The 22,846-nt window shown below is 45.9% G+C and overlaps 1 protein-coding gene across 1 annotated transcript in view; it reads left to right on the top strand.

The window, feature by feature from the left end:
* LOC142590325 (neuroguidin) overlaps nucleotides 1–22,846 on the top strand; it is a 65,961-nt gene that overhangs the window by 16,628 nt on the left and 26,487 nt on the right. Inside the window, exons 7-8 of the mRNA XM_075702367.1 lie at nucleotides 3,412–3,536; nucleotides 11,513–11,568. Of these exons, the coding sequence (XP_075558482.1) occupies nucleotides 3,412–3,536; nucleotides 11,513–11,568 (181 nt within the window). The remainder of the gene's footprint in view (nucleotides 1–3,411; nucleotides 3,537–11,512; nucleotides 11,569–22,846) is intronic.

Genomic DNA, 22,846 nt, shown 5'->3' with positions numbered 1-22,846 from the left:
TTTGGGGTGAAACTACGACATTTCTTTTTTTCTCCACGCGAGTCGGCGCGATGAACGTGCAGATGGAGCAAGAGCCATCTTGACGTCGGGCACGTCGGATCGCCTTGGCCGCATCCGGTTACGTTGGCTGCGCCAGTGCTTCAAAGTATAGACATTGTTGTTCATGACAATGTGACGTAGTGTGTGTGTGCGCAGGCTCACACTATGTCGGGCTGTGTACGCGCCTTATCTGAGCAATTTTTTTCTCCAACTTTCATTAGTTGAGATTTTGTATAGTTCAAATTTTCATAGCATCCCTGCGGAATTCGAATTAACAAGCTATTACTATGTAAGTAATGCCGGGGATATTGTGCACATAAGCTACTTACAGTACTTCATGCTCAACAACTTCATGCATAGGTGAACATGGAGATGCCTGTTGAAGGAAGGACTGTCTGCTTCAGGTCTATGAAGTCATGGTTCTGCACTGTTTGCTTGATTAATGCCTAATTCATGCTTTAGGTCTGTGTTGTAGCGTTTTGATTCTTGTTGTGTGGGCTTAATTAATGAATAGGCTTGAACTGGTCTCTCATATAGGGTGGCAGAAGCGGTAAGCCTCACGTGGGGCCAGATCTTAAAGTCGATAAGTTGCTGCATTGCGTTTTAAAGTGAAGCTTTCTAAGCGAACCATCCTGGACTTTGCTGACCTTGGTTGCTACTGTTGTCTTGCCAAATAGCTCACACAAAGAAAATAAAATACTACTTACTCAGAGGCGGGGTTGATCGTAGTCTTCCTGCAGAAGTGCCAGATGCTCTAACCATTATGCTACAACTGCTCACATACTTTTCTCATGACAATTTGAAGTAGCCCTTCCATACGAAAGCTGCATGTGTCTCGTCGCACGCCCGATGCTCTAACTATTACACTACAACTGCTCGCCTACTTTTCTCATGCCAATTCGAAGTAGCCCTTCCATACGATAGCCGCACATGTCTCGTCACACAGCACGTGCGTGTGAGAGCATGTCCATGCAAAAGCACATGAACGTGCACATGCTCCCACTTGGTCATGAACACTGGAATGACACGGGCAAATAATAGTTAATCTTACCTCTGTCTTTCGCATTTTACTTCTTTCTGTGTTACTTTTTCCTCACTGTTCTTCCCTCGGTGAACATCAAACATCACTTTAGTCCTTGGGGCATCACTTCGTCAACGTCTCACAGCGTGCATTTCAGGAGTGGAAATTCTGCGCCAACTGTGCCATTTTTATGTGCATATTGCTGCGACAAATTGCACTGAAAGTCAAAAAATGACCCAAGTTGGGTCACACTGTGCCAGAACAGCTTTGGCAGCTTTGGCTCTGGCAGGCATCAGCAAAAGGATGCTGGCATGGTGCAGGGGGTTGTGTTGTCAATCTCAGAGGTCATGTAAGATTAATTTTCGTATTCTGGCCGCCAATGGGCACGAGCAGCTGCAGACAAGCCCCTGGAATAAAACTAAAAGATAGTGACATTGTTTTGTCTTGCCGCCTGAGCCGGCGTGCGAGGGCACGCGAGGAGTTATTCACACTTTCCTGTTGGTGGAATGGAGTCATGTGGTTGTGCTCAGGTTGTTTCTGCGGAAACAAGCGCCTGAGCGTCTGTGCGCTGCCGTCTGCACCTTTCATGTCTTTTTTTTTTTCTTTTACTCCCGCCAGCACTATAATCATTGCTTTTGATTGCGGTTCGCAGCCCCACAATCATAGTGATCACGAATCCGTATATTGCGCTGATTGCAGTGCTGCACAGCATGATCACCCCAATCAGACAGAGCAAGCTGAGAGGGCGAGCGGTGAGGGAAGGCGCATGTGATGAGAAGACTCTGAGAAGGAGAGGCCAGGATAGGACAAATGACGCTATCGTTAGCTTATTCAGGGGCCTTGAACCTTTACACCCAATCACTCAATGTGAACTCCATATGTTTCAGTGCTTCTAGTGAGTCTAGTGAGTGGTAAAACGAATTCAGTCACATCCAGAATCCCTGTTTGAACTAGTGAGTGCTGTTACATTACCTAGAAATGTCTTTGAATAAATCACATAGGTGTTCACTAACACTACCTTATTCTCATCTTTGGGAAACACCTTCAATCATTTCACCAAAATTTAATACAAAGATAGTGTGAAAGATGCCTTTAGGCTGCTCTTTAACATTTCTTTAATGCTGCAGAATGCAAGGTTTTTGTGACTGTTACCCTGCCTAATCATATCAATGCTCTAGATTAAAATTTGCTTGCTCCAGGTTTCTCCACTAATAATATATAATATGCTACAGACTGTTTCAACATCTGGACTTGTCTGTTCCGATCTGTTCCTAAATGAAATTTTGCCTGCTGCATAAATTGCTATGAAATGACTTTGTGCATTCCCATTCATGGCATTCACATGAACTGCTATCAGCAATTTGGAATAGCTTGTGAACAGTGCAGTCCATAAATATAAACATTGCATGACATTAAAGTTGTGATCTGTGGGTGAACAAACATGAGCATTGCATGAGGTTACACTTGGCACAGGATGACAGTAAAGACAGTTCTAGGTATTGTATTCAATTTTATCACATTTAATCAAGCACTTAATGTAAGCTTCGCTTCACATAGCTTCCAGCTTGTGTGTTATATCTGCATAATTTTTTTCACATCTAGGTGGCACTGCAACTGTTTTTCATTAACAATCTGTTGCTATGGTGCTTTGCAGCAAATCTTAGCATTAGTATTGTGTCCCACACTAGTGCTAACATAAGCATTTTATATTATACTAAAACACTGTATTGTTACATTAGTTTGATTTACTGAATTCTCATGCCCACAGAGGTATCCACTTTCTAAGTAAAATAATGCTCATTGCAGAATGAGCATTCATGCAGTTCAACTGTTCATGATATCATGCTTGAGAACAAGATATTGAGGTTCAAACATTAAAGCAACCATGTATTAACTATTTGGACCACTACAGCCGTGATACTTTTCCACAATTGACTGCCAACAATTAATGTGACATTGATGAGGCCTAGTCGGGACTAAATTGTGGGATTTCTGTCCCAAAAAGAAGCTTAAAGGGTTTTTAAGTATATAGTATTTGTTGGATGTAGAACTATCAAGAGATGTTTTTATTGGTTTTTGATTTTGTTGATTATACTTTGCAATGCAGCATCATTTGCAAAATTTCTTAATGGTAAAAGTGCGGCTTCATTTCAGTGAGTGTTCAATTTTTTACTATATAGTATGACATATTTGGAGTTTGCACTAAGTGACTTACCGAACTGCTGACAGTGTAAAGCTTTCTTGCATATAATTTTGGACGCACAATTTCTACTGGGCTGTGTATTTGTGGACATTTCAACACAGTAGTTGTCACTGTGGAATGTGTTTTGACTCAAAAAATGCAATTTCAGATGGCGATGAGACTGAAAAGGAACGTAGGGAGCGACTTCTAGAACGAGCAAAGAGAAAAGCTTTGTGCACTAGTGTTATGGAAGAACTGCGAAGCGAGTTCTATGATGGTCCTGTAGAAATCAAGGTGAGTTCTGCCTCTTTTAGAAGCTTATGTCATAGTTTTCATTCTTTTCATGTTAGAAATGGAGCCACGGTCTCAAACATTGTTGCTGTAGTTCATCCTATCTATTCACATGCTCCACATGCACAGGTGTGCATTTCTTGGTAGTAGATCATCAGGTGTACAGTTCGGCTGTCAGTTAGGTTACTTGGACATTATTTCACTACAAAAGTTTGAGTTGTTGACTTTATTAAAAAGTTCATGCTGGAAATAGTATTCAGTTGCAATAGAATAATCTTGCACACATATTGTTGCCATTTCATGAGTGCTGATATAGATTGTGGTCTCAGAAAGCTGTTCTGGCCCACATTGTCACATATCGGTCTTTTTCGCACTGGTGTAGACGGCACTTTGGGTTTATCTTAATGTATTAAGCTGGAGTTCCTGGCAAACACTACCATATTTACTCGCATAATGGTTGCACTCGCGTAATGATCGCACCCCTGAATTTTGTCATCAGAATTCAATTTTTTTTCTTTCCCATGTAATGATCGCACCCTGAACTTGTTGCAGCGCTATGTCGTGTGCCAAGTCTAGCTAATGATGATCGCGCTTACCATCTGTCGAATGCTACGTGAACGACTCTTGAAGACATACCAAGCGGTCTGCACGCACCCAACATTCTCAAGCAGATGCCCCATTTCATTCCTGTCATCAGTTTCCGCACTTCCATGAAAAAAAAAAGCTACAACCAAACTTGCCTTGGGTTTATTATTTGTAGGCTTCATAATGGTTTTGGTCAACAACAACAATATAAACGGTGCCTTTTCGATTCTTCTCGTCTGCACTCGTGGGCACGCAACGAATTGCGAGCGGCAACGATAGTGGCCACGTTTACACTGATACGTTAGAAGTGTACCCTATTCATACGCTGATGCTTGTAAGGCAGCTAAGATATTCGCCTACCCTTAGCGGAAACATGCCGTATTAGGATAGCAGTGAAGGCAAATGCCGCAGTTTCCACAGAATGCCCGCCACGTGTTTCTATGTCACTCGCAGCTAAGCGCACCCATCTCTGTTTCTGTCCCTTCAAAGTGGACATGGCTACGTTTTTGTCACAAACTTCCCAATATTAACAATATTGTTACGGGGATGTTGGAAGTATAGACTGAATATATTTACAGTATTCAGTGAAACCTTGTTAAACCGTAGTTGGCCGGAGCTCAGAAAAAGTACGTACTAAACGGTAGTACTGCTTAACCGAAATAGCATGAGATCGCCCACTTACCTGTCATAAACGGAAGAGAGAGTGTAATGAAAGGGGAAAGAACTTGCAGTATTTATTTAGTATTTATTTACTTCACGCGACAAAAGTGTTATTTTCGTTTGATGCAGCGGCGGCCTAGCAGCGACAACAGCGGCCTCTAACTTACTGAAGCTGCTAGCCAGCTTTTCAACTAGCCCCCTCTTCTTGGCAAATACTCGCATTGCAGGTTCCTCGTTAGTGTTGCATATTCTCTGTGCGTGGGCACGGTAGCATTGCAGAAGTCGCGGGGCACCTTTTCATTGCGGGGTGCTGTTCTCGTCACGACGATTGCATTTGTGAGGCTGACGTAATGCGCATCTTCTGCCACTGTGAGGCCTGAATCGCCCATGCTGTCGCTTTCCGTGTGATCCTTATCACTGCCGCTAGGTGACACTTCGGCAAAACAGAGGCAACAATGGCGAAAAGTCAAACCTCGCAGCCAACATCTCTTCGTGGTCGCAGCAGCGCTGCCGAGCAACTTCTTCACATTCCAAATGCCATGCACCGTAGTCAACAGTAGACTCATGTCGCGTGCCAGCGCCGACTTCTTCGTGTCACGTTCAACAGCACGAACAATGTCTAATTTTTCTTCTATGCTGAGCACCCGACATCTTTTTTATCCGAGCTTCGGCATGATGCCAGTCCTCGCTTACATGACGCCACAATGCTCTCTGGGATGGTGCCGAAATGATGTTGATGTTGATGTGGCTTCCTGCGCAAACGCACAGTGCACTTGGAGGCCGTTGTTCAGATCTCTGAGGCTTGTTGTTCTGGCGGGCCGCCCGATGGAGACGAACCACCTCCGTGTTGACGGGACGAAAAGTGAAAACACTTCGTGTTAACCGATACGTATGCAATAAGCTGGTGCGGTTTGTGCGGATACAAAACACACTATGTTCAATGGCCGCTGAGTCGGGGATTTGACTTTACTAGTTTTCAAACGAAACTGCTGTTTAGGCGGGTACGGTTTAACGAGTTTTTACTGTATACACAAGCAAAATCAATGTGGTCAAGATGGCTGACCAGACAACATGCCGCAGCCAGCATCTCGCGATCTTCTTCTTCCTCTCTTTGTTCTGTCATCCTTCCGTAACAGGACCCCTGGGGGGTGAAGCGCCGTCTCGGCGCATGGTAGGCGAAGAACTGTGAGCGAAGTATGGCTTCAGCTGCGAAACGTGCACGACGTCAACAGGCGGCGGGCTTGAGGATGGGTGAAACTGTAACGGCGCGATCTCGTAATTGACGTTATTAATTTGACATAGGACTTCATAATGCCCTGTGTAGCGAAAGAGGAGCTTTTGGGAGAGGCTGACCCAACGACATGGTGACCAAAGCAGCACCCAAGCACCTAGGGCGAACTGAACATCGCAATGGCACCGGTCGTAACGCTCTTTTTGCAGATGTTGCGAGGCTAATATGCGAGATCAGGCGACTTGACGCGCCATGTGAGCACGATCGATGACTTCACGAGCGTACACAGTCGCAATGCGGGCCGCAGAAGGTAGGATGGTGTCAAAGGGCAAAGTGGGGTTGCGACCATACAAAAGGTAAAAGGGTGAATATCCTGCGGTGTCATGTCGGGACAAGTTATACGCGAATGTCACGTAGGCCAGCGTGACGTCCCAGTCGTGGTGATCGTTGGAAACGTACATCGACAGCATCTCTGTGAGTGTTCAGTTGAGACGTTCCGTAAGACCATTCGTTTGTGGGTGGTAGGTGGTAGACAGCTTGTGCTCAGTGGCACAAGAGCGGAAGTGGTCGTCCACAACTCAAGACAAGAACGAGTGACCGCGGTCTGTAAGTAACTGTCGAGGTTCACCGTGCTGAAGAATGACGTCGTGACGGAGAAAATCGATGACGTCAGTTGCGCAGCTAGGCGGCAATACCTTTGTTATCGCGTAGCATGTCGTCGCGTAATCAGTAGCGACGGCGATCCACTTGTTCCCTCTAGTCGTCTGAAAAGGGCCAAGCAGGTCAAGGCCAATGCAAAAGAATAGTTCAGAGGGAACTTCAATTGGATGGAGTTGGCTGACAGGTGGCAGGGGAGGCTTCTTCCAGCGCTGACACAATTCGCAAGTTGCGACATAACGACGCACAAAGCGGTAGAGACTTGGCCAGAAGAACCGGCATTGTACGCGGTTGTATGTACGCAAAACTCCAAGGTGTCCCGCCGTCGGTGCATCGTGAAGTTGTTCAAGAATGACGAGTCGTAGATGACGAGGAAGGACAAGGAGCAACTCAGGGCCGTCAGGGTTGATATTGCGGCGGTAGAGGATGTCAGATTGCGCTCCGGTGATGATGGACTGTAAGGATGCGTCGCATTGTTGTTCAGCGCACATGTTGGTCATGTCAGTCAAAGCCATCACGCAGGTCACCAGATCATGCGCAACAGGATCGAGAAGATCCACGGGGTGACGCAAGAGGCAGTCAGCGTCCTTGTGCAGGCATCCAGACTTATACTTTACAACAAATGAAAATTCCTGGAGCCACAACGCCCAGCGACCAAGCCGCCCTGTGGGGTCCCGGAGGGAAGACAGCCAGCAGAGGGCATGGTGGTCTGTAACAACCGAAAACGTGCGGCCGTACAAATATGGCCGGAACTTGGTGACAGCCCAAACTAAAGCCAAGCACTCTCGCTCAGTGATGGAGTAATTTCTCTCGGCAGGTGACAGCTGGCGACTGGCGTAAGGTATCACCCACTCGGTACCATTTTGCTGTTGGGCGAGAACAGCGCCGATGCTGTGGCCGCTCGCGTCAGTGTGGACTTTGGTCGGTGCAGATGGATCAAAGTAGGCATGTATGCGAGGAGTGGTCAGAAACCCTATGAGCAAGCTCACGTGATGAACGCACGTGCTTTTTCAGGGCCCCATGAGAACGGCATGTTCTTCTTTAGGAGATCTGTCAAAGGTCGAGCAACGTCGGCAAAGTTTTTGACGAAACGGTGAAAGTAAGAACACAGGCCGACTAAGCAGCGCATGTCAGAAGCAGAACGTGGTACAGGGAAACTGCGTACGGTGCGAACTTTTTCCGGATCTGGTTGGACACCGGATGCGTCAACGAGGTGTCCCAACACGGTACTCTAACGGCGCCCGAATTGACACTTCGTGGAGTTCAGTTGGAGGCCGGCTTTTCGGAAGACCGCAAGAATGGCAGCGAGTCGGGCAAGGTGGGTGCCGAATGTGGCAGAAAAAATTATAAATGTTGTCAAGGTAACAGAGACGGGTAGTCCATTTGTAGCCTCGTAGAAGAGAGTCCATCATACATTCAAATGTCACAGGAGCATTGCATAGGCCAAAGACCATGACTGATATAATATATATGACTGAACTGATATAAGCCATCCGGTCTGATGAAGGCCGTCTTCTTGCGGTCCATTTCATCAACTGAAATCTGCCAGTAGCCGGATCGAACATCGATGGACGAGAAGTATTTAGCTCCGTGCAAGCAGCCCAAGGCGTCATCGATGCGTGGTAGTGGGTAGACGTCTTTTCGGGTTATCTTGTTTAAATGGCGATAATCGATGCAAAAATGCCAGGTACCATCCTTTTTTTTTTCACAAGGATGACAGGCGAAGCCCAAGGGCTGGCTGATGGTTCGATGACTCCTTTGCGGAGCATTTTGTCGACTTCTGATTGGATGACTCGACGTTCAGCATGCAATACACGATAGGGACGCCGATGAATAGGATTCGTGTCTCCAGTGTTGATATAGTGGTGAACAACAGATGTTTGTCTTAAAGGCTTGTCGCTGAAATCAAAGATGTCAAGGTACGATTCGAGGAGGAGTCATATGTTCGTGGCCTGTGCCGAGGTGAGGTCAGGTGCAATCATCTTCACCAAGTCATCCGTTAGGGAACCACAGCTGTGAGCTGCAATTGGTGCTAAGAAACTGCTCTTGGCATTTAGACTTTCAATGTCAAATTCGGAAGTATTAGAAACGCTGGCCAAGAACATGCCAGCTGGAAGCACTTGAGGGCACAAGCTGAAATTCAGAAGCGGAAGAACGACGTTGTTATTATTAATCGTCACCGGCATATGCGGAAGAGCAACATTCCGGTTCAAAAGCATGTCAATGATGGGGCGAAGGATATATTCACCGTTGGGAATCTGGCTGTGCGGTCAAAGCGACGTAAGTGACTGCCTCAGGTGACAGACGCACATCTTGAAGCAAACACAAGTGCGGTGGACCGGTGCTCGGAGCATCACGTGTTTATGGTGTGCGAGACTAGTGTCCACGAGGTGATGGTGAGCGACTGTACCATGTGTTCCTAGCAGAGTTGTCGGTGCTGTTAGACTGGAGGGTGGGCGAAACATTGCGGGCATTTTCATTAAAACGGCTCAGGTTTATCGGCGTGCGAGGTGTTGAGGGCCACGAGTTGCAACAGTATCTGGCGACACGGCCAATGCAGCGACAGGTGAAACATATCGGCTGGTCGTCCGCAGTTCTCCAGTCAGTTGGGTTGCGATAATGCGGAGAGAAGTGGCGGGGTGTAGCGAAAATAGTAGAAGGGCGTTCGTTGGCTCTGGGGTTGGTGACAGCACAGACAGAATGTAGGCCAAAGTTTTCAAGTTCGTGGCAAACGATGGCTTGCAGGAGGGGAACTGAAATAGGGGTAGCATCAGGGCTACGCGAACATCAAGCTGCGGGCGCCTTCGCGTCCAGTTCACGTCGAACGATTAGCACCACGTCCTCTGATGGCGACGCATGCTGCTGTGCAGGCTGATCTTCACACATCGACATTGCGGCAGTATTGGGAAGTCTGGTGAATGGGTGCAGGACACATCGGCTTTTGGCCTGCTCGAATTGTCGGCACTCTTTGATGATAGCATCAACTGTAGAGCAGCTCTTGCACATGACCAGAATAAATGCGTCATCAGCAATGCCCTTCAGCACACGCCCTACCTTCTCAGCTTCTGTCATGTCGTGATCGGCTTTACAACAAAGTGCCAGCACATCCTGGATATATGAAACATAAAACTCCGTGGGGGATTGGGCACGGGAGGCCAGTTTCTGCTTTACATCAATTTTACGGCTGGCTGGTTTGCCAAACAACTCTGTTAACTTCTCTTTGCATTGGTCCTAGCTGGTCAGCTCCTCTTCATGGTTTTTGAACCACACCTTTGCCGTGCCTCTTAGGTAGAACAACAGGTTAGCTAGCATAAGCATAGGGTCCCATCGGTTGATTCCGTTCATACATAGCCACCCACTCTTTAACGTCGGCGCCATCAGTCCCGCAGAAAGTTCCGGGATCCTTGGGTTGCACAACCACAACCGAAGGGGACAGTGTCGTAGCCGGTGATGGTGACGTTGGAGGCGGCAACGACGTTGATCCCGAGTGCTCACCGTCATTCATGGTGAGGACGGTGATGCGACGTCCACTGCGGAGCTCCATTTCCAGCCGTGGTACCCCGCACCTCCCACCAATATGTTACGGGGATGTTGGGAGTATAGACTGAATATATTTACAGTATATATACAAGCAAAATCAATGTGGTCAAGATTGCTGACCAGCTACAACATGCAGCAACCAGCGTCTCGCTATCTTCTTCCTCTCTCTCTTCTGTCATCCTTCCGTAACAATATTATTCATTGCTGATATGGAAGAAACTGTTTCAATGCACGTAATGTACTCACGAGAAGAAAAATAATCGCGTTCGGCACGTTCGGCTTGCTCCGCCGGCAGCCATTTCTGTTTTGGTGTCCCGCACTGACAGCGGCAGCCGCCTGCTTGTCATGATGAAAAAAGAAAATGTTCCTCTTTGTGGGAAATTTAATCCGCATAGTGATCGCACCCCTTAATTTGCGTCAATTTTCTTGACAAAAAAGTGTGATCATTATGCAAGTAAATACGGTATTAAATGACCCTTTAATGCTTTCAAAGCTTCTTTATTCTGTGGTGACTTCTGATTGCCAGTATATTTTATTGAATGCCAGCGAATGTATGCATTATTGGTGAATGACAGCAAAGCTACAAGGGATGGATTTTGAAAAATTGAATTCAAAACTCCCAAGTTTAATGACATTTTCCCAAGACAGACCGGGGTCATATTCAGTGTTGTCTTGAGAACTTGGAAGCATATTGTTTGTTGTCGTGTGTAGTGCATCTAGCAGTAAGAGTAGACAATCAAGGAGGCATTTATTAATAAATAAATAATAAATGTGAAGCAGTGATGGTATATCAGAGCAATCACCTTCTAGAGTCTGCGAGATGATGCCGCAGCTGTTGCCATTGTAGTTTTTGTTTTATATTTAATTTTGTCATTTAGATTTCTATTTGGCTAGAAAACGAAAAAGAAAGGCTAGCAGCTTAGATAGAGCAAATCTTCAGTGTCAGGTCAATGGTGGTGTGGGCATGGTTCGCACTTGACCATTGGTGGTCTATCATGGTGGCTTGTTTGTAATCATATCATTCATAACAATCTGAGCACGCATTCACGCCATCCCATGTGTTACACACTCCATATAGGTCAATGTGGCTGGGAGTAAACAGAAATGGTACCTCAAAATTCACACCTATCATGGTCATGTCATTAAATTAATATGTGAATTTCACAGTGTCAGGATATAAGTGCAAAGGGGGATTATTGTGTTTTTTTTTTTTTGTGAACCTTGCTTACTCCATTGTCAACTGGTTGATGAAATGTTATTCTGTGTTATCTAATATGTTAATTCATGCTATTTTGTTACATTACAGGATGCTTATGACAGCCACAAAGCAAAGCAGAATAAAGCAGTGCAGGAGCGAGTGCAGTAAGTGTGCATGCAAACTTTAGCCCTCAATATAGTGTATGTTAGTGTGAAATTAGCCTTGGATACGCTTAAATGTAGGGTTGTACAAGTACCAAATAGTAGATTTCGAATCGACTATCAAATCTAACCAAGAAAAAGAAAGACGAATATTGAATCGAATCGCAGAAAATTTTTCAGACATATTAGTGCTTACAAATTCTGGGCAAGGAAATATAGGGCTGCACAGGCTCGGGAATCCTAACATTGCATAACAAAAATGTTGCAGGCTATCAATAACTTAGGTACATAGAAATCAAGATATGCAGTACGGTCTACTCTTATAAAAGGGAGCAGTAAATTAGTATGCCAGCACTGATTACAGCCCAGTTCAAGCATATGAAGGTCTAGAAAATATTTTTTTTTTATCAATATAATTTCTGTTGAATAGAATAAAGCATATTTTTTTCCCCTCTGAAACTAATGTATTGGTGACACTATGTTGCACTGAATACCAATGAGGTTCTTAATTTAATGGTGAAATAGCACAGAAAGTTTTACTTTCAAGTTTTTAATGTACACGAGGGCTTAACGAAATTTACTGCAGTTGGGTTATCGTAAAGCCAATCTGCGCGACAGACGAAAGCACTATGCATCACGTGACTCGATCACCGCTCCACATGTAACCGGCGTAAATGGTAAAGAGCAGGCACCATCCACGTCATTTTATTTTCCGGTTGGACTTGATTTACCATCCGTCAAAGAATGAAACCTGAAGGGTCACTGCATGTTTGCAGGCCACTTGCATCCCCTCCCTATCCCCTCCTCGTTCACCCACCGTCTCTCACTTTCATTTGCAAGGTGGTTTGTTGGCTTTCCGAGTGTTGCATGGCTGCTTCGAATAGGTCTGTGCCAAACCTGGAATCCTTTACCAAACCGTAATTTTAGTCTCCAACGCCTAATGAGGCAGCGTCGATTAGGCATAATTGCTGAGGTAGTGTGGTTGTGATGAAAATTATCTGCTGGCCGATGTGGCAACGGAACCCTGCAAGCCATCGCGGAATGCTTGCCACTAGTGTTATGTTCATGTGGATTGCTCATTAGTGATCGACGGCTATCAAAACGACTTGCACTTTGTTGCTGCTTATCCAGCGCAATCTTCATGCCTATCAGCAGCTAATCGACCCGATCTTCACACTTTACGAAAATACACACTGCTTTTGTTACCATCGTCTTCGTCCATATCGCATGATCATTTCAATAGGTCCTGTCGATCTGGACGAACCTTGCACCGACAGAGGTGGATCTGGCCAACATGATGCCACTCTGCAAATTACGGAGTTCAGAGGCTGTTTGTGCGATCTCTGCATTAGCCTGACGTCGGGGAGTGCTCGCACTGACCAAGTCCGCTACCGTGTTCAGCGTTCCTATTGTGCCGAAAACAAAGTGAAACGCTTGCTTCGGTGACATCTGAGCACAAGTGGCGCTACTGGGCACACAACATATGGCACTGCGCTGGTCCCTACACCGAATATATTTCATTTCATTTCATTTTATTACCTTAAAGACCCCTTGCGGGGTATTACATAAGGGGTGGGTGGTACAAAAATACAGGAGGTTGCCCACTATCTTATTTTAAAGACAGAATACTCGTTACTTCATCCACGAAGGCAGATGAGGTGGTGATGGCAGCGACGTGGTGGGGAAGGCCGTTCCAGTCTTTAACTGTACGATGAAAAAATGATGATGAGCAGGTGACAGTGCGCGCGCTAGGGCGAGCAACATTTAGTGGGTGGCCTGTGCGCAGCGATATGCGTGAAGGTGGTACAATGTAAGGTGCGTGGCGAAGCGAGCTGGTGAAGAATTTATGGAATAATGATAAGCTCGTGATACGGCGACGGTGCGCTAGTGTGTCCAAACCAGACTACTTTTAATGGCGATACGCTGATATCATATGAGTATGTCGAGTGAATGTATCTTACAACGCGGTTCTGTATGGATTCTAATGCGTTGCTGAGGTAAATGTGGTGAGGATGCCATATGGGTGATGCGTATTCGAGTTTTGGCCTAACCAGTGTTTTATATGCTAGTAGTTTTACTTGTTGAGGAGCGTTGCGGAGATTGCGTTTCAAAAATCCCAAGGTTTTGTTAGCAGATGATATGATGTTAGTTATATGTGAGCACCAGTTTAAATCATGCGTGATTGTAATGCCTAGGTACCTAATAGAGTTTACAGTGTCGATTGGGATGTCATTAATTGTGTAGATAAAGTCAGATAATATTAGAAAAATTGAATTTTAGATGTTTGAATCGCAGATCAAATTATTCGAATGTTCACTATTCAATTCAGTTCGGTGATATTTGAATACAGTCGCCGACCATTTATTCGGAGCTCTTGGGGACTGCGGAAATGTCCGAATAAACAGGTGTCCGAAAAAGCAGATTAAGTGAAAAAAAAGAAATCCTTTATTTCCACGCACTTATTCAGACTCGGCAGTAGGCTTGAAGAAGTCGTGAATGCGTCGTTGCACGCTGTTCCTTTTACGTGCAGTCAGATAAGCCTGAATCTCGGAGAAGGTCGTACAGTCACTATAGGCAGCTGAAAGCACAGTCACTGCTTGTACATGCTCCGCATGCGACGGCAGCGCAGCACACGGTGCGTCATCTTCCAACTCGGAATCGTCGTCCGGCGGTGCAGCAGAAACTTGACAAATGATCTCGCCGTCGTTGAGTTCTGCGCATGTCAGTACAGCAGTGTCAGCACCTGTGAAACTGTCAAATGAGATGGTGTCCGGAATCGCAATGCAACCACTACGTAGGTCTCGGCAGAACATTTTCGGCGTCAGTAGGGAGCACATCAGAAAGTGACAAATCCTAGGCCTCCCGGCATCAGCTTGCCGGCATTCCCCAGCGCAGTCTGCGCGGGCACTGCCGGCGCCATTAGACACTTGGCGCGATGTTTCCGTATGCCACGTTGGATCATCACAACCTCGGCACAGCACACAAAGCAAACACCACCACGCCGACACCTGTCGCACAAACGAAAAGCGTGGCCTACTCGCAGCGTCGTGCACGAAGAAAGAAACAGATCAGCTGCTGGATTGTCTTGACATGGCTTACTAAGCTAAGACCGGAACTGCTGTAGCCACTCTATCGAACCAGGCAGAAACGATGATGATGAGCGGGGATTTGCAGTAGCGCCACTTCATGGGGCAGCAAGGAGGTTCCGTTCAAAACAAAAACGGCGTTCAACAAGTCGAACCATGCCCCGGTCAGATTCGGTGCATGGTGCTCTCGATCGAGTTGGCTCAAGTAGTGTCCGAAAAATCAGACGAGAGGTTGCAAGGTGTCTGCACTTTCGGCAGTTGTTATACATTATGGTATATGGGGAGAATGGCGGTGCCGCGAAGCAGACCAAATAATCGAGCATGTCCGAATTTTTCAAGTCCGAAAAATCAGTCGGCAATTGTACACTCGAACCTCGTTATAACGAAGTTGAAGGGGGAGAAGGCATTACTTCGTTATATCTGTTAGTTCATTATATCCATTATTGTTCCATTTTGAGTCTTTCGCATCCGCTTTCCACTTCGCTTGTCATGGTCAAGCAGCACGTGGCACACAACGCAACACTTAGCTGTGTGGTCGAGAAGGCAAGCAAACTTCGCCGTGCCAGCTTGACTTGGCCTGCTTGTGGCCTCTGATATTCCACCAATGCCAATGCAATCTTGGAGGCCATGCCCAGCTGGCTGCCAGCCTGTGCAGCGTGCCGCAGGGAGAGGGAGAAGTGAATGCACGGCCTGGGCATGACCTCCAATACTGTGCTGGGGAGACCTCTGAGACCAGGCCCCATAGAGCAAGAGAGAAGTGAATGCACTAATTTTCTTCACCGCGGTGCGTAAATGTGCTTAGCCGTGCATCATGGCGCGGCTCATGCAGGCTTGGCATGACTCCCAAGGTTGCACCGGGGAGATCTGGGAGGCCAGGCACAGCTGTGCTGCAGTGCTAAAGATTAGCACATTTAGAGGCCAGGCACAGCTGTGCCTGGCCTCTAAATGTGCTAATCTTTAGCACTGCAGCACATAGCTGCGTGGATCATGCAGCCAGGCACGCACAAGAAAGAGAAGTCAGTGAAAAAGTATGATAGTGAGCAGCTCCTTGTGCGCAGGTGCACAGCTACGCGCAGCGATGAGAAAGACCAGTGTTGCTCGACGACTTATTCGATGCGAGGATGTGGGAGTTCTGAACTGCCGCGGTGAATGAGGGCCAAACCCTGCAGAAAGCAATGTACCTGGCGCCCAACTGGCAGCAATTTTTTTCTTTTGGAGACTAATCTAGTTCATTATATCCATTGGCAGGACAATTTCACTTCGTTAAAACTAGGGTTTCAATACAGTTAAACCCACTTATAACGATACTGGTTTTAACAATATATCGTTTATAACAATGAGAAGCTACTGCACCGTCGAATTTTTTATGTTTTCCATGGTGAAATAACCCGCTTACTACAATTCCCAGACTTTGCATTATTGGTTATAACGATGAAGTCTGGCTGCTGGGTGTCCGAGCCGAAAGGTAGTGAAATGCGAAATCCTTTAAAAGAAAGAAAGAAAACGAAAAATTAGAGCCGCTGCACGATGGGCCGCTGTTCCAACAGCCGCTGTGCTCTCATTTTCTAGCCATCTCTGCGCGGCTCTCTCCCATCACCATTTGACCCCTCCGAACATGAATAGGCTGCGCCCATAGCTCTACGCCGCCCCACCCTCTGAAACACAAATGGACTGTGCCAACTGCGCCGCAAGCAGATTGCTCGCATGTTACTTGCTGACTCCTCATTCAGTGCAGTTCTGTGAACAGCTTAATCGCTCGCATTCATTTTTGTTGGTTGTGTCGAAGTTGTTCCTGGCCACGCAGTTTGTCAACTTCGCTTGACTCGCCATCAAAACGGAACATGGCTGATCCACCCGCTGGTGCACGCAATGCACGATGTACTGCAATGCACACCATTGCTGGTGAAAAGAAAGTGCACGGCTATAGATTTGGAAACTAAGTGCGTCTAACCAATGAGACGATCATTACGAACATGCATCGGATAGCGACGGCGACGATGGCAGCGATGACACGGTAGGGCAGGCTGCCTCAACGTTGTCCTCACAGGAGGTCCGGCATGATTCAGTCCCCCCGGGGCTTCGTTTTCATGAGGAACCTTCCGCTGCACTACGTGGAGCGCTTGGATGCCTTGGAGAGGATGTCGGCAAGCTTCACATAAAGCATGCCTGGCTGACGGACATAGGTTTTTCTCGTGCAAGCCAGTGACAAGTACGTGGGGAGATGCTTGTGGCAATCTCTCTTCAGTGTTTCTTCTGGATTTCTCAAGCTGAGAGGCTGTCGCGGCAGCCTTATCGCAATTTTTAAAAGGCCCCGTTTGGGGCCACCAAAGTGATGCCTTGGCAGTGCTTGCATATCGCTTGCCACCCATGACACCTCTTTGCAGATTTTATAGCAACGCCATTCTTTAACGCCGACAGCAGTGGCTTGTTACATGCAATCGGAGCGCCCAGGAAGCAGTGAAACAAGTGAACACAATCAGCAGTCGGGCGGAGGAAGGTAGTGGGGAGGAGCACAGGCCTCCCTGCCTATATAGTTTTCTCATATCAGCTCTGCCATCCCCCTATTTAGATTTTTTCGTGCAACCTGGTTATAACTGTAATTTTCGTGGCACTTGAATATTGTTATAAGTAGGTTCGACTGTACATGAAACTCTACGGGGATTTCAAGGGGAATTTCATTTACTTAGTTATATCCTGTTTCGTTATACGTAAGGTCCAAGTGTATTTGCACACCCCTGCTTGAGGGGGGAGGCTACCCTGGGGACCGAACTTTTTATTTTTTAAGATATCCGGATGAAACTTTTAGGGTATGTTCACACCATCGAACTATGAGGAACTGCAAAGTTTCATGAAGATGTGTTTATTAGTTCCAAAGTTATTGAGGTCTAACTAGGTGGTTCATGTATATGCCTGAGGAAGAGCCTGGAGAAATGCCAGCACATCATAGGAAGCTCAAATTCATTGTGATGATCCCTTGATAGATATCCCAGGGGGCTACAAAGTCCTTTTCTTTAATTTCCCCTTCAAGAAATTTTGACACAACTTTGAGTTTGATGTAGCCAGCAATGACCGCATTCATCAAAAATTATTGCTTATTATATAAGTTAACTGCACCAGCTTTCAGAAAAAGAAGCTTGTTACACCCTGGGAAAGTCATTCAGGAACAGAATAAAAAAGATGGCACAGAAATCTGAAGAGCAGTTCTTGAGATATCGCCTTCCCCAGCACCTCTACTAGCAAAAAAATCCATTCCGAGAAAACAGGCCTTAACGTTGAACACATGTGTTTTTATTAGAAAGCTCCTGCAGAGCTTCCAATTAGCTCTTGTGGCTCCAGGCACACCCAATGTGTTGGATTGGCGGTGAGCAGCTCGCAAGCAGGCGTCTGTTGAGGCGGACGGAGCAAGAAGCAACAACGATGCGAGCGCGGCAGGCGCGGCATCGAAGGGAGCAGCCGCTGCCACCGCCTGCGTAGCAGCCAATGGCAGGTGCGTTTTAGCCCGTGGGATTTGAACGCGCTGCTCCAGCCAATCAGCGCTCCGCATCACATTGAGGGAAAACGCCAATAGCACCTCAACCGCGCTGACGGTGCCATTTTGCAAAGCGGTAAAACAGAGACAAAGAATTCACGGTCAAAACGACATCAAGATGACACGGGCAGGCCACATGGGCCGGGAATGGCGTGCACGCGAAGTTTGAGTTCATTTCGGCATTTGTGCGTGTTTTGTGGGCCGTGGTGGCGTCAAAAGTAGTGTTTTTTTTTTTTTTACTTTACGGTTGGATTAGATGCTGATAATTACGGAACAGGCAGTTCCTGAGACATACAATCCAAAAATATTGTTTTTGAAAAATTGACTTTTTCACAATGTTTCGGTTTTCGAGGGCCACATCCTACCTTAAATGTACCAGATATCAGCACTTTTTGCTTAGAACAATTGAGCTTCCATGTTTAAGGGGAAAGCACAATATATTAAGTTTCCCAGCACACCCATGACATTTATTTTAACACACTTATCCTGCAAACCAGTTCCATAAAAAAATTTTTTAGCCAGGTGCTTGCTGTTATGTCACTAGGGTGTTGAAACAAAACTGAAGCAAAATCCGAAAAAATTATTTTTTCATGAACCAAAACAGGAATCGAACAGTACAATTTTCTTGCATTCTGGAGCTTTTCATTGTGCAGTATCTGCATTTATGGCCCAACCTTGCTATGTGGGGTCTCAGGCATGCTCTTAGGACCAACGAACAACACAAAAGCAAACATAATCACCTTTTGTACAGCAATGCCAGCTAGTTGAATTACAACGAATAGAACATGCTGATAGGCACTGATAAATCAAGAAATTCCGATTCACTGCAACATAATATCGAGCGAATATGTTTGCCCCATGCCGGACATCGTTTGTGTGTACAGTCACGCAAACGGTAGCGCGTTTGAACGATCATGTTCATCCATTCTGATCCCTCTCTCCGAAGCCTTTCATGGGACAGTCCCATGAATTGTGTCAGTGATCACGTGGTTGTCTGTGCATTACCTCAGCCCCTTTAGTGCCCGAGTAACCCCGCGGGTGACATTAGTAGCGCTACCCTCACGTCATCTCTCGTACTGTTCTGCATCTACAACAACCGGTGGTGTCGTACTGCTACACGGGGAAGCCAAAATACAGCATATGTGAGAGCCATGGAGAGAAGACATCAGGGGAGGCATGTCCACCTCCCTCCAACCCTAAATCGCTACATGGTCTGGTGAAACATGCCACACGGTCTAACATGAACGCATACCTTGCGAACAAGAGGTAGTAGATGTGGCAGTGGCTGTGCCTAGGAAATGTCCACGCACTCTTTTCCATAACAAGCTGAGGATCTTTTTGGAGAAAAGCTTATCCTTGTATTCGAGTAGATATACTAACTTTGTTCATATCTCTTATGATTTCTTCTTTTATCATTGGGGCGTAATTGAAACTGTAATGAGAAAATTTCGGTTCAACGCTCCAGATGTCACAGTAAATTGAATGCAAGTGTACGAAAGGAAAAGCAGCTTTTGAGTAATGTGGCCTCAGGAAACAGGTGCCAGTGCATGTTTACCTCCTGCAGTTCAGGCCGCCTAAACAGCCTGAGCAACAGCCAATCTCAACTGCAGTCCAGATGCAGTTGAGTCTGTCATTTTAGCACTGACATTGTCAAGCTTGGTGGGACTGAACCTTCCTAAGCTTTCCATTGTAGACCTCGAAGAAACTTTTGCTTTATTGGTAATATTAGAGCTATTTGATGAGATCACTATTCGTCAAAGTTCTGCTCACCGTGGTGGCTTTGACATTGTGCTGCTAAGCCCGAGGGCGCGGAATCAAATGCTGGCCACAGCAGCTGCATTTTGATAGGTGTGAAACACTAAAATGCCCGTGTACCTGCAATGGGTGCATGTTAAATCTTTCGTTACCCCGAGAAAATTATTGTTTTTATAGGTCTCGGAGAAAAGTTTTTGCCACTACAAATAATATACCCGTACACATTGCAGCATAGCAAATTGTACATAGTGAAATGCTCTTTCCAAAAACATACAAAAAGCAAAAAAAAGTTTATTAGGTAACACATAAAAATTGTAAAAAGCGGCATTTTTGTGGTCAATTGATAAAAACAACAATAAGAAACATCTACAAAAGCCTTAATATCAAAGGAAATTCAGAATACAGGGAAGTATTGTTGATACAATTCTGCGTAATACATTTTTCTTTCTTTTCCCGGATACCATCTCATAGGAGCATATGGAGCATATATTCATATGGTTATTGCGATCGCATTTACATATAAAAATGGGATAATATGACTGCAGAAGTGGGCTTTTACTAATATTTCTAAATCTCATAGCTTTATATTTCAGTGTACTATATTAAATAACATTCCAGTGACCTCCAAACAATGTGTTAAGCCCCAGCCACAGTGGAGGAAAAACGCACGTGGCGTGCTGCCGGCAGTAAAACACTGCTGCAACAGTGCAGCCACGTTGCTGAGTGAGGAACTGGAAGTTTCTTTTTTCTTTACTTCCAGCAAAGATCTTTACAAACATTGAGAAAAGCAGAAACTTCAGAGCAAACTGGCAAACTGTTTCAACGTTGCTGAATAAAAGTCTGTTGACTGCGGTTCATGTGGTTTCGAGTGATGCTGCTCTGCATAACATGTTATGCGTAGTAGTATCACTCGACGCCATATGAACCTTTGCTATGAGTTTGTGACTGAGTACGCCTATTTTCATACTTTTAGGAGCTTGCTTTGGATAACAGGATTTTCGAATGATATGCCTTATTTTTCAGTTCTTGTGAAGATCATATCAACAAGATTCCAATGTATACATTTCAATGATAAATCACCCAGAAAAAGTGTCTGGAAATGTAAATGCTCAGTACACCGCCATTCTTTGGATACAAAAAAGAAGCTAAGACCAGGAACTGCTTTATAGCTCCTGCCATATGGTCAAGCAGTTGCTGGTTTTTGTGAAGCATACGTGCAATCTGCACTTTTCGCACAAAGCGTTTATTTTTTATTCAACATTGCGGTCCTCGTAGCCCATTTGGCAGTTTTCCTTTTTCAGCACCTTCTGAGGGTGGTGTGATAGAACTCCAATAAACTTCATCAGTTTGTCTAGAGTTGCCTCTTTCCAGGACCAATCTCTCTCAGCGGGCTGAGCTACTCCAGAAGATGCATCCAATCATATTTGTTTGTATTTTCGCAGATGGTCTTTATCACTTCTGCACTGAAGAAGAGTAGAAAGCAATCCCGCGCCGTTGTAAACTGTCTTGCGCTGCTCCGTAGTGTTGGGCCTAGTTGTTCTAGGCCCAACATCATTGTCGTCGTAGTTTGGACGTGGTTTGCTGTCATCTTCAGACTTCTAGCTCGAGTCCTCATTACTAAATTCAAGTGCGGGCATAGCATAGTTTCAAGTGAAATACTTTGCTCACAACGCAATCGGGCGGCGCGCCACTGCCAATGGAGTGACTTTCAATAAATGCGTAGTAACACTGTTAGCACCTCTCGCTGGTATTTTACAAGAGAAGCGAAACCGAAACTCTTGGAAACTGGCTGAAAATGCCAGGCCCACATGTTGGGCATGCGGCGGGCCTTCAGAAATGTGCTTTTTGTGGAGTAAGACTACTTCAACTCCAATCCAAAGCTTACTAGTGAACAGCTGCCATTATTTTCGGGTAATTATTACTGCTCAGCACTGTCAGATGGTGAGGCCAACCACATAATTTAATTTTTGGTTTGCTGGGAGTCTTTTTAATCACAGAAATTTGATGTTAGTGCTGCGTAATCATAACTGGCATGCTTTCTTCTTGAGTGTGGCAGAGGGTGATAGAAACTCCCCTTTTTGCTACAACGCGTGCACATTAGTTAACAAATAGTTAACAAAAATGTCTGTCAAAAATTACAACATCGCCACAGTGGGAAAATTCAAACTCCCCGCAGGGGCGTCTGCGTCAGCAGGCGTTTGGTGTGTTGTGACACCACGTACCCGAGCACACGAGGGTTGGACCCTCCCGCATGTACCCGTGGGTGGCTTAGCCGTGTCTGGGGAAAGGGGGATCCTGGGGGTTGAGCTGATGCTGGGTGTTTGGACCTTTAAGGCCCCCTGGCGGAGGCAACACACCTCTTTGGCCTCTGCTTCACATAGATGGCACCCCCGGACTGACCCACCCGGGGGAAATCGGTAGTTGCCTTTTCCTGTCTCTCGCTGTCCCTGCAACCTTCGTCTTTCTCTCACTTTCCATCTTTCCTGTATTCTCCTGGCTTCTCTTTACTTCCAATTTTTCCAGGCAGCAAGGGTTAACCTTGTGTGAATAACCAACCTAGGTTATTTCATATTTGGTTATAGTGGTAATGTACAGCTGGCGTTTGCAGGCCGTGTTTCACAGGCCCTGCAGCGTCCCCTTGTAGGACTCCACGGTGGGTGACTGGCGTTACTGCCGAAACTACAATCTCCTATGACTACTCCTTTCCCCCACTACCTGATCGCTCCCTGAAGAGGGGGCGCACCGATGATGTTTTAGAATTTTTCGCCCGTCAAAAAGAAACTTTTCCTCGCTTCCACTTAGTTCACTCCGAAACACCAAACAAACCTGTACGAACAATCTCACCATTCCTCGTGTCCAAGTCTCTGACCCAAGTTCTTGGTACAGGTTACAAAGCATCCAGAATGGCAAG

This window comes from Dermacentor variabilis, chromosome 1 (assembly GCF_050947875.1).
Source record: "Dermacentor variabilis isolate Ectoservices chromosome 1, ASM5094787v1, whole genome shotgun sequence".
In the NCBI taxonomy this organism is placed as follows: domain Eukaryota; kingdom Metazoa; phylum Arthropoda; class Arachnida; order Ixodida; family Ixodidae; genus Dermacentor; species Dermacentor variabilis.
Note: the sequence above shows the minus strand (reverse complement) of the source record. Positions and strands in the feature narration are given on the sequence as shown.